General features: G+C 38.7%; 1 protein-coding gene across 1 annotated transcript in view; it reads right to left on the bottom strand.

Moving 5' to 3' along the window:
* DLG2 (discs large MAGUK scaffold protein 2) overlaps window positions 1–13309 on the bottom strand; it is a 999038-nt gene that overhangs the window by 829130 nt on the left and 156599 nt on the right. Inside the window, exon 6 of the mRNA XM_018071067.2 lies at window positions 4019–4093. Within this exon, the coding sequence (XP_017926556.1) occupies window positions 4019–4093 (75 nt within the window). The remainder of the gene's footprint in view (window positions 1–4018; window positions 4094–13309) is intronic.

Here is a 13309-nt window from a genome sequence, read left to right as displayed (position 1 = left end):
ATTTTTCGGTGGAAGAGGGCTAGGACAGTGGGCCAAAGAGCTCTGCTGAGACTGCAGCAAGGAAATGCAGAGGGATCCTATTAATGCTGCAGGGTGATCTAAGGTGAATGTTTGTCCCGAATGCCAAACTCAAGAAAAGCTGTCAAGGGGGCTGGAAGAAAAGACAAGCTCGAATGTTTTTGCAACACAGATGCAGTCTCTGACACTTCATTATCTTTACATAATGGATCTAGCTAGCAGCCCCAGCTATAGAGAGGTTTAGTATGCTAGAGAGCAGTACAGTGAACTCCTTTTGGAGGATTTTATAATCAAACACTAAAATCCTTCAGAAGACACAACTAAAAGTGCAAGTGCAGACAAAGCCACCCTTAGGTAATTCCCTTGATCAAAAAAACTCTCAGACTTAAAATAAATCTAATTAAGGACACTGTAAAGGAACAGAAAGGCAGTATTCACTTATGGCCTCTTTTGCAGATGGTGAGTTGACAAACAGAACTGAGAATCTTAATTGCAAGAATCATCAGCAAATTCAAAGAGAATGATAAGTTAGGGATGGCAAAAGTCAGACTGTTACATAACAACAATGCTGCCAGATCTCCTGTTTTGCATTAGATGCAAAAGGCACTCCCAAGAGAAGACACAGTGTTTTCTATAAAAAATGCTGAAAAAGGAGAGAAAAACCTAGCCCAGGCTCATGCCATCCTGAGTGACACATACAGTAAAACTGATGAAAGAGGATACCTTTCCTAACACTTTGTTTTTCCTTCATTGTTTGACACTGTTCCCTCTACCACTGCTAAGAGATATCCAAACACATGCTGTCATCATCTAATGGAGTTTTCACAACTGGCTAGATATCAGCTTCATTTTTTTTCCCCCAATCCTTTTATAGAAGGTAACATGCTTTGATGTGTCACTAGAAATTTTCATTTCATTAATCAGCTTTCTATCAAAATGCTGATGTTTCATAGATATTCTTCTCTGATAAAGGCAAGGTAGTTAAAAAACACTTTTGAAATCAGATGGGAAGAAATATTGGTACCACTTAGAAGTTAATTTCTGTCTGATTTAATTTTTCCCAACTGTCTGCATTAGTCTCCCAAGAAAACAAGTCTACTGAAGTATAGTAAAAAGTGCCTATAAATATCTGATACAGATAAGATAGACAGAAAAATCTGTTTGGCTGCATAGAAAATTGTTTGATAAAAAAAAAAAAGCAAGAGGTACTTGGAAATTACAACTTATTTTCTTTCAATCCATTCAGCTTCTATAATCAAGAAAAAATATACATAATAGCAAGCTTCAAGTAGGCAATTACCTCGAGGACCACATGTTGTACTCTAGAATCAAAAAAAAATAGCAACTAAGTGAATAGTTGAACTGTATTTTAATAGTAAGTTTGTTTTTTTTTCATAGACTCATAGAAATGTCTTGGGTTAGAAAAGACCTTTAAAGATCTTTAAAGATCATCTAGTCCCACCCCTCTCTGCCCCAGGAAAGGACATCTTCCACTAGATCAGGTTGCCCAAAGCCTCATCCAGCCTGATCTTGAACAATTCCAGGGATGGGGCACCCAGTTTCCCTGGGCACTGTTTAGTGCCTCACAACCCTCACAGTAAAGAACTTCTTTTTTATGTTTGTTCTAAATCCACCTTTTTTCAGTTTAGAGCCATTACCCCTTGTCCTATCTCAACAGGTTCTACTAAAAAGTTTGTCCCCATCTTCCTTAGAAGCCTCCTTTAAATGGGGAAGGCCACAGCAAGGTCTCCCTGGAGCCCTCTCTCCTCCAGGGTGAACAGGCCCAGCTCTCTCAGCCTGTCTCTATAGCACAGGTGCTCCAGTGCTCTGACCATTTCTGTGGCCTCCTCAGGACTCACTCCAACAGGTCCACGTCCTTCTTATGTTGGGGACGACAGAGCTGGATGCGGCACTCCAGGTGGGGTCTCATGAAGGCAGAGTAGAGGGTCAGAATCACCTCCATCAATCTGCAGCCCAGGATATGGTTGCCTTTCTGGGCTGCAAGTGCACATTTTCAGGTCATGTCCAATTTTTTATCCACCAGTACCCCAAAGTCCTTCTTCTCAAGGCTGCTCTCAATTAATTTATCTCACAGCATGTGATAATGCTGATGATTATTTTGACCCATCTGCAGGACCATGTATTTGGCCTTGTTAAACTTGATGAGGTTCACACAGACCCACCTCTCAAGCCTGTTACAGTCCCTTTGGATGGCATCTCTTCCCTCCAGCACCACTTAGCTTGGTGTCATTGCAAATTTGCATAGGGTATGCTCAATCCCACTGTCTATTTGTTGATTAAGATATTAAATAGTATTGGTCCAAGCACCAGTTTCCACTATAATAGTTTAAAAATAACACTTCTTGAAGTTATTCTGATCTTAGACAATTACTCATGCTAACCAAGACAAGTTTAATCCTCAGTTTACCATTTTTTGTGACAATACAAAAATTTGCAAGATAGCGGGTCTATTGATGTTACCTATGCATGTACACATATCTGGTGTAATGAGACAAACAAAGAGTACTCAAGATAAATGCTTTTATTTTTTATAGTTTAAGCAAAAAATATCCTAATAAATACAAAGGCATTTAAAGCCACTATGTGAAAAGTCAGGTCATGGTGCTAGTGGAAATCATTGAGTGCAACTGCTTTTGACTTGCTACAAATGCCCAGTTCCAGTTCTCAAATGCACCACACTAACATACTTGTGCTCATGCTACAAGCCTCTTAATATAAACACAAAACAATGTAAACCACAGCACAAAGTTGATCCAAAGACTTTGAGAACAGAAACTAATAGTTAGAAAGAATTACTTATTAGTTACTAACCTAGATCCTCCCCTGGTAAAAAACTGGGTAGCTCAACTATTCAAACAATACCTTTAAGTGGGTCTCTTGTAATACAGATAAACAATTATATAATTAATTTTGACATATTATAAGGACAACCAAAACTACAGAGCTTACAATCACTCGTGAGATTAGTGAGAGATTGAGGGAGAGTGAAAGCTTGAATTTGTTTCTCATTCATCTAGTCATAAAACGTGACAAGTTAATAGCTGTGGACCAACATCATGCTATGATCGAGAGCCAACAAAAATGTCAACTAAATCCTGCCAACTCTTCAGCTGCAATAAATCATCACAGCTCTATTAGTCAGCCCTCTAACTTAGAGCATCCAAGGATCTGGCTCAATCTACAGTTTATATTCAGACAAGATATAAATCAATGTAGTGTCAACTTGACCACAGTTGGCTTTTTTCTCTTCAAATATTACTGTGTCTTTGATAGTTAAAAGCAAATATCACTGAAGTCATCTAATTTGCAGGAGGAAGAAAGCATTTACAACAGTAATTTCTTATAAACCCAGCAGACCAAGTTTCACTCACTGTCCATCACCCCAAAAGTTGTTACCTATACTGAACAAGTTTCCTCACTTATTAGTCCATAAAAGCATCAAGAATCATCAGTCTTTCTTCCATGAGAAGGTGGAGAAGAAAAGGTGCATCTCCTCTTCCCTGTGTCACCACCTGGATCTGGAGTCAGCTTGGTCCAGCTTTAAATGTCAGCTTTTTTTGGTAGACTCTGCAGAAGCTTATGAATGAATTCCCTCAAACTTTGTCCATGATCAGGCAAAAATAGCAGGCTCCCAGTCATCACACTCAGTTGGAGCCCAGTTACAGAAATCAACAGTAACTCCACAATCCCTGAGCAGTACCCCATCACCAACTATACCATGCTTGCCACTGATACCCACTGCTCCATGTGGAATGGAGCAGGTTCCTGAAGAACCTGAACTTCTGGAAGCCCTGCTAAGCTACTACTCAACATTTCAACAGTTCAGGCTTCACAAGTAGCTTTGCCTAGCCTTAGGACTTATTTCTGTTTTTTTCTCAAATGCATTGAGTATGGAAACATTACCCGACCGGGGCTGCTTCAAACACAGAGACTTACCATTCAGTCTCTCAAATCTTTGTATTAAAAGGCTCAAACTTACGGTAGAGTGCTGAATGGGTATCCAGGCAGGTGTTTCGACTGAGCATTTGTGAGATGGGCATCTGCCATGGCTCTGCTGCAAATAAGTGAAAATGGCATTATACACAACACAGTACGTGCTGCAATCACTAGGCGCAATGGACTCTATTCCATATGGAGCATCTAGAAGTTTGCTAGTATGCATCACACCTCATGAAGTCATTTTCCACTGTCATGTATGAGAAATAACCTGAAGTTTGTAGGACCAAAATGGCCTCATGAGCTATCCATTAATTTTGCTTTGAAGTTCTCAGTTACGCGGGTGAACATACATCCACTCTGAACCTCAAGCACGTGCCATCTGCCTTTCCTCCACACTAAAGCATTCAGAGAACAGTGGAGCATTAGTCAGGAGGTAGAAATTGGCTTTTTTTCCCCCATTTCATGACAGGCTGCATTTTTCCACAATGTCCTCTATGAACCAGTGATAGCTGCAGCCTGAAACACTCCCAGGGCTATTTTCTAGGAGTAAGTATGTCCCAAATTTGTAGGGCATGTTTCTTTTCTGAGCAGAATGCTCTGCTTGCTCCCCAGATTGGTCCCTGGAGAACATAAGCAAGTACCCAAGACTCCTGCAGTTCCCTGAAACTTTGCAGAACATAAAGAGTAAGGGGTTAATTTAAAGTCTAATGTTCCACGTGGCAGTGCAAGATGCAACAATCACGCCTTCAGGCTGATCTTCCTGTAATTTCCCTTGCATTTGCTGAGATTCAATTACATTTCAGCCAAGGTTTGGAGCCCATCAGAATGAGTTGCACAGCAGATTGGGTCAAACTCCCTGAAGAAAAGTTCAGAATAAATTATGCTGTCTGCCACCATTACTCTCAGCATTTCAAAATAAGAGTCAAACTACTATTTAGCTCCTTAAATTGGAGGACTCTTGTAATCATGTATGTTCCTGAAGCTGGAAGTTATGTGGAAAATAAAAAAGCTTTCTTCTTTTTAATTTCATTTAAGCCAGATATATCACAAGCAACCACATTACACCTTTCTCCATGCTGAGAGTAAAGGAGAGCAACGTCTGCAAATACTAATGATTAGACTTCACGCGATTTTCAGTTGGAAGTCTAATTTGAGAACTATTAGTTCTTTGTTCTTTATCTCTGAAAAGCAAACATTTGTAAAGCAGTGCAATACTACTTTTACAGGTTAAAAAGGAAAAAATGTGGATATCAGTTTCAGCTTTGTATTCTCCAAACCATAAAACTGTTTATCTTTTTAATTTTCACTTAGACAACTTTAAGAAATATTCAGAAAAACAGCTAGCAAGCAAGAAGTATTGTGCTTTTAGACGAAAGTTTAGAAAGCCTTGCTTAAAAGTATTTGAAAAAGTCACTGCTATCATAGCAGCAATATCCTGAGGGTGTGTATTATCTCCTGAAAGGAAGGGATGAATGCAACAGCAAATGATGTAATCCTATCAAAATAATAAAACTATAAATGAATTCTGATCAAAAGACTGCATGGAATACTAGTAATTATTTTTTCCTTTAATAATTATACGCTTTCAGTCTTTATTCGAAGGCGAGTTAAAGGCAAGAAAATTAATAATGTGCTTTGGACTGAAAATACTTTTCTGATTGAAAAGCCTGATCTTACAGAGGTAACTATGTATAATTTTGTCAGGAGACTCCTCAAAAAGACTCCTCACATTCTTAAAGAGTATACTTTGCAAAATGAAAGCCCCAGATCTCATAGCAGGAGGGGCTAATACAGTATGAGTTCTTTTGACTTCGAGATTCATACCTAAATTGTCCCAAGGCTCAGAATCCCATGACACATGTGCATATTCAGACAGACAGCGGTAACAGGGAATTGCTCATAGGTAGCAGATGCCAATTTTCCAGGACAATGACTGTGCTGGTTGTTCATCTGGGCTGTAGAGTGACCTGCAGCGTTTGGCCTTTCACAGCTGGATATCTGAATTACAGTGCTGGTAACGTGACATTGCACCACTATTATCCGAGAAATGCATATAGTTCAAGGGTTAGGACTGAACACTTTTCTCCGACAGCTTTTTGGGGACTTGGCGTTGGATTCTTTTTGAAAATTACAGTTGATTTCTTATTTGAGTGATCATTCCTTTTTGTATTGTGTAAAAATCAATGCTTTTCATACCTTTCACATCTTACACCCTCACCCAGTTGAAACAGTTCTAAGATATAAGGTTGCATATCAGCTGCTGGTAACATTTTTCCTCATAAAAGTACTCAGTTAGGGGGTTTTTTAATATCCAAAAGCTCTAACATGTCACATCTAGAGACACTAATTAAAAAAAATTTAGCCAAAAGGTCAACGGTACATAAAGTATTCTGCAAGCATAGGCAATACAAGTAAGCACAGGAATAAATATATTGGTAAATATTTGCAGCTTGTAGAAGGAATTCATTCCATTTGATTATTACTGCTAACATTTTCCTCAGCTTAGGAGTTCTGTAGGGATAAAACTGTAGACCCTGGTCCACCACTACACTGGAAAGTTAAAAATCTTTAAAGGGATGAGAATCCATCATTCAAAATCATCTTTCTTCAGACAGCCTCCAAGGGAGGATGGAATCACCTCTAGTTTGTTTTTCATGTTCACTAATATTGGTATGCAAATATATCTTGCCTCACTGTATGGAAGAATATGTTCCAATAAAAGTCTTCTCCATCTCAAATGGAAACATTTCTCTATAGCTTATGAATCAGTGATTTCCACAGTCTTGTTTTACTCCTTTTCTGTGAGGATACTTGGACTCCTGCACTAAGCTTCACCCTTGAGAAAGCTCCAATGTGGTGATAGACACAGCCATCCAGGCATAGGCTTTATCACAGCTTAATGAAATCAGAGCCTTCAAAATATGCAATAAGATCTTCAGCTTGTGTAATTTTTATATAAAGAGACCTTGGGATGCAAAGGCATAATTTCAATTCTCATTGCTGAATTCAGCATCAGTCACAGCTTTTTTTCTGGGTTGACACTTCAAATCCTTTAAAAATTGCATAGCAATAATACACTCAGTAAGCAATGAAGCGATGAACAAGTCAGACAGAGATGCTAACCTCACATTCAGTTAGAGACAGTCAAGTTTCTTCTCTGGAGGAACTGATACATATAATTCCCAAATAAATAGGTTTATCAAACATCCAGAAATGCAGACCACACAGGTAACCAGGAGATAGAAAAGCACCAACCTCAGGAAAGAAAACCAAAGCTGCAATCTCTTCAGAGTGCATGCACAGCATCTACCTTCCTAGCTTGCAACCTTTAAGTAAGCTTCTTTCCCATGTGCTTTTCTTATTCAGGTGTTTAAATAACTGACAGTTATGAGCATTGGTTAGAAACATCAGCATAATGCATCTTGTAGATGCATTAACTCAGTGCAGAGTGGTAATGCATCAGTGCCCACTGCAATATTGCAGAGGGAAATAGTGCATGTTGAATACTGAACCAGAAGGTGAGAACTTTGTTGCGCTGCACAAGAGAGGTTTCAGGTAACAGAGATGCAGTTGCATATCAGCAAGCTCTGGGTAAGATTTCAATGAAGAATTCCTCTTTTGTGTTGTGTGACTTTAAGAGCAAGTATGTATAGCTTATTGCCACTTTCTCGTAGGCAGGGAGAGATTTTATGCATACAAAATATCAATATCAAGACCAAATTTGAAGATGTAACAGAATCCAGAGAGGATATTTAGGAATATAAAGGTTCAGGGCTCACTGAACTGCAGCAGTCTGTAAGATCTGAACTAATATTCTTTCTCAGATAAGATATTGGTGATCAGAGTTTAAAGAATTCACAGGTAAGACTCCATTTGTATCCACTAAATGGCCAGGAATATATGTACAAGAAATTGCATACAAATCCTTGAGTGAGGTCTCCATTAGCAAAAGCGTTGGCTGAAGTCAGAACCAGTGGAACATACTCAGCTACTCCTACACATCCTTGCAAATTATCTTCTCTGATGCTCTGGAGAAATGAAAATAGTAGAGCTCAACTAGAGGTCCCAGAATGAGCAAAATATAATGCACTAGGCCATACCCCAATCTAATTATTCACTCGTAAATAACCATATTCCTTTCTCTTTGAATGCACATATCTTCTCATTTTCCAGAAGTCTTGCATCAGAAGAATGGATACAGGGCAACAAAGAAGATGAAAGGCCTTGAGGAGCAGCCGAGGTCACCTGGTCTGTTCATCCTGGAGGAGACCGAGGGGAGACCTCATTGCAGTCTACAACTTCCTCGTGAGGGGAAGATCAGGGGTAGACACTGATCTCTTCTCTGTGGTGACCAGGGACAGGACCCAAAAAAATGGCCTGAAGTTGTGTCAGGGGGGGTTCAGGTTGGATATTAGAAAAAGGTTCTTCACCCAGAGGGTGGTTGGGCACTGGAACAGGTTCCCCAGAGAAGTGGTCACAGCACCAAGCCTGACAGAGTTCAAGAAATATCTAGGTTATACTGTAAGGCACATGGTGTGACTCTTGGGGATGGCCCTGGGTAGGGCTAGGAGTTGGACTTCATGATCCTTGTGGGTTCCTTCCAACTCAGCATATTCCGTGATTCTGTGATTCTGTGAAATTTGCACGGTAGCATCAAATAGATTCACACAGAAAAGAAATATATGTTTATGTTGGGCATGAAAGCCACAAGACAGATTTTTTCTGCTTTTAGTGGCCTATTGGCATTGCAAAGAACTTATTTGGTCAGCTCCAGCCATGTGAAATGAATAAAACTTCAGCTGACCTTGCCACTGGGAAATTATCTTCCCACCTTTACCCAGGTCCTCTGAATATCAGAAAAGGGACCTGCTAAGGATGTACAGCTCTGCTATCACTAAGCAGTACTATTACTAGTGCCTGACTTGAGCCAGGATCAAGCTTTCTTGTTTCCTTTTTCTTGCTCAGCACCTTCCCCCTTCCTTCACCTCTGCAGCTCGCCACTGTTGTGCAGAATCAAGCCCCAGCCTTATCTGCCTCAGCTGTTAATTGAGCATTTTCTTTTCTCAGTTTATAGAGCTCTTCATAGATTTATGAAACAAATCCCTCTTCTCCTTTCATAGTTAAAACCAATCTCAATAAAGACATCTCCTTAAGATCACCAAATTATGATCTAATGAAATCTATTGAAAATTTCAGTTGCACTAAACAAGGTCAATGCTCTGAAAAAACCGAAATGTCACTCAGAAATGGAGATCAAAGTAATTCCCTTCCATTCCTGCTGCTGCCATAGAGACCAAGGGAGGGGGAAGAGGGGGAAGAAGAGATTTAACATACTTAATTCTTCCTGAAATTTATAATTGACTACAAGGGAAAAGGGACTATTACCATATTTCTAAAGAATAAAGGAGAAAAAAAGTTGAGCTTTTGACAAGATATAATTACCAGACATTACATATGCAATGCACATTAGTTTGTTCTGTGTAATTTTCTTGAGATTACCCCCCCAAATGATTTTATTTTTCTAGAAAAGACAGCATGTGCCTCATCAGTTTACATTCATAATGTTTGAAATCCAAACGCTAGAGGCTTACAATAATTGTTCTAAAATTTAACATTGATAAATAAAGATTTGAAATAAATACTCAGATACACTCCCCATCTGTCAAACATCCCTGAGTATGTTCTCCAGCTAAGATAAATGGTAATCATAGAAAGGATCTTCCTACTCTTCTAAGACTGTGCAGTTTAGCCAGCAGCCAACCCATAGTCATGAAAGATGTCCTGAAGTACCACTTCAGAACAGACTTTACTAAATTATATGTAAATTTTAGGGATTCAGCACTATTACACTTTTAGGGCCTGGCAGGAAAATACCACATTTTGAAGTGCTCATCAGCACCTAATAATGACTATAGAAAAAGATTTTGATTTTAGCTCAATGTAAATCTCTGGGGGGGAAATCATTATGTTTCCTTTGTTTTGGGTTTGTTATAGCCAGAAAATTCAGCACAAAACCACTTAGCTACCCAGTTTATGATTCCAAACTGCAACGATTCAAAGCCTGAAGTCTTGGAAAGAAAAAACAACAAATGTTACTCAGATCTATTAACAATATACAGGCATCTAAAAATGTGGGGGTTTTTTGTTGGTTTGTTTCATATCCACCTAATATAAATCAGATCCTCATGCAGTATGGCGCTCTACAGTTCTGCTAGTTTTGGTAATATTATACTAATCTGGTTAATCTCAGTATCCATAGTCCTGGTTAATCTCAGTATCCATATCTAGCTTTATAATTTCCTAATTTTGGGACTGACTCTACAGCGTCTCAGACACACACAGATCATCTTGTTGGAAGTCTTACAAACTGAACTTCATTCTCTAAGTATATACATTTTTAAATACCTATATTGAGGTTTTTTAGATTAACGTAATACAATGGGGAGGGGGGAGTAGAACAGTCCTATGACAAAGGCACTTCAACATAAATAAATATTAGCTATTTGCATTGGTATCAGGCTCCAAAAATCGATAATTCAACTTAAACTTCTAGTGGATTCACCTCTGCAAAGTGAGACCAACAGCTGCACATAGTGTGTGGAGCTGCTCTCCACCTGCAGCAGATGAGCTGATCTCATTTACCATTCTGCCCTTCTCAGAGTATCTTAGGCTGGTTTTGTTGCCACTGTAAATTAGAGAGGCCGTAATACTGAGGTTACTCCAGTAGTGCCAACTCCACATTTTTCTATTCTTCAGTCATGTTCTAAAAACACCCTTTCAAATTAACTGGGTTGGTTCTGGAAGTCAACTTTGTGGGCTTAAATGCTGAATGATGTTTTCCCCATTACTTGAAGAATCCACAGTATCCTACTGGGACACAAGACCTGCCCCTACCTTTCCGTAGTACAGCACACTATCAGCAGGGATTTATAATTACATATTTAATGCAATTTCAAAATGAAATAGCTAGGCTACAGCAACTCCTCATTCAGGTTCACAGTGATGCTAATGAGGAGGATGAGATCTGAATTTTGCTTCATCTTCCATGTTGGGACTATGGGGAAAGGAAAACTAAAACTGATAGAAAGACAAGGTGCAAATTTTATCTCTCTTCTCTTCTTTACTCCTAAATTCATGCTGCAAAGCGGGGTGATGAGTCTGTAGAGTGGAAGAGACCTACAGAAAAATCATACCACATCCAGGGTCTAAGCCAGATATTTGTCCTGTACTTGACCATTGTGGCTTCTTATTTTCCATGACTATCATGCATATTATGAGTTCTGATCACACATCTGTTCAGAATTTTGCCTTAAGTGCATACAGTGGTGTCCCCTGTTCCACATACATGGCTGGATAAGCAGAAGAAAATAGGATAGACAGATGTTGCTGGCTCCTGGCAACCTTGTCAATCAGAATTGTACACATTCAACTTTAGTATGGGTTACCAACATAAACAAGCTTACTGCTTTGCTCTCCAGCACCATTACAAAATAGTTTTTTTCTTTCCATTTTTATCTCAATTTTTTAAACACTTGAATTCAATTCTTAGAAGCGGTGCTGGATGGACAGTCATGAAAGGAGAAAGATTAATTTTCCAAACTAAACTAAATTTAAAAAAAAATTTTAAAAAAAAAGTAGAAAAAAAAATGCCAAGCTTCTTCATTAGTGGAATGAACCGAGTCTTTCATTAATTCAAAAGAACCCAAACCAAATTTACAATTTACTGTTTTTCAGTCACATGCACAATCATATTTTCTATTAATTGTTCCCACATTGTCCGACATCAGTGACACTTCAATTAAATGTAGAACCTGTGTAGTGAGTGATCAGGTTTAAATCACTACAGAGTTAATCAGAAGCAAGTAACAAGAATCTGCAAAAAGGAGTAAATGTTGCAGAATTTTCAATATTTTGATGACAGAAATTTATTTTTGTAGCTAAAAAAACCAAGTTCAAGCTGGATGTTCTCCCTAGGTAAGAAGGCCAGTTTTCTGCTTTACAAGCTGGAGGGCACGGTTCTGGGACACAGGAACCCTACTGCTACTCGTGCTCAGTGCTGAGAACTTAGAGTTAGGCACAAATAGCAAGTGGCTTAGGATTCGTGAATAAATTTGCATTATTTAAGTGGTGTCTTTTCTTTGTGTACATCTCATCTTTGCAAGCTCTTCTCAAAACACAGAAACTTTCAGGTGATAAATTTGAGATCTTAAGGAAACCTCAGAATATAACTCCCAAACAAAACAAGGGGTGACACCAGTGGCAACCAACATTGACAGTTCTTATGGGCGTTACTAATGTTAAGGATAATAAAACACTAGACTAGATTGCACAAGAAGTTTTAAAATCTCTGTCATGGGAGAAGCTCTTTAGTTAGCCCTGTCATTTGTCCTTCTGGGTTTAAGACCTGTAGATTTTCCACCTCTGAGCTCTTCTTTCTAGCAACTAGGGCCAGAAAGGTCTTGGGGGTTTTTTCCAGGGAAAGCTGATCATCTTTTCTGAGCCACCTAACACCAAGAACTCAAGATTCCAGTGAAGCAGTCCCTGTTATAGTGAGCAACACAGAGCTATCTATTTTCTTTTTCACCAGTGGCAGCTACTGTTGTATTCATAAGTCTGTAAAAGGCAGACGGATGGAAGGAAGGCTGGCAGCTAAAGGAGAGGACAGCATGTTGCCTTTGAATGTTGGGAGGCACAGTGGAATGTTCTTCCTTCTCAAAAACTCCTGGTGCTCCTGCTGGGATGGAGTCTCAACCAAAGCTTTATTTATACCAAATTCTTCCTAATGATAAAATAATGCCACAAATTAACATGCTTTATATGACAGTAAAGAAAGAAGCTATGCTGCAAACATGATCAATTAAAATAAACCAGGAGACCACAAGAAGTTGTCCTTGATGGTTCAGCACTTCTGGTTTCAGAAATGCATGGAAACATGAAGGAAATGGAAAAGAGAGGAAGAGTTTTCACAAACTAATATCTTAAATCTATCTTAAATGTATTTTGCACTTTGGCTGAAAAAAATGTCAGTAGGATTTAAGATATGGCAAGGTACATCAGAAATTAATTTTATTAGATGACATCTTTTACCACACAGAGTTCAAAGTAGGATCTGTAGGTCCACTGAACATCATCTAGAAGGGCATTTTCACTCTACCACAACATTTATGTCATTTTCTATACAGTGGAAATATCAAAAAATCCAGACAATAACAATCTAAATTTAATGATAATCTAAATTCCAGATAATAATCTAAATTTAATGACCATGTGTTAAAAATGTCAACTCTTTAAACACTCTTCATATTTTGCAGTTTAAATAGCATTTACCTTT

The sequence above is a fragment of the Manacus vitellinus genome, unplaced genomic scaffold (genome assembly GCF_001715985.3).
Source record: "Manacus vitellinus isolate BGI_N305 unplaced genomic scaffold, ASM171598v3 scaffold_2_pilon, whole genome shotgun sequence".
Classification (NCBI taxonomy): domain Eukaryota; kingdom Metazoa; phylum Chordata; class Aves; order Passeriformes; family Pipridae; genus Manacus; species Manacus vitellinus.
The sequence above is the reverse complement of the archived record's forward strand: the minus strand, read 5'-3'. Positions and strand labels throughout refer to the sequence as shown.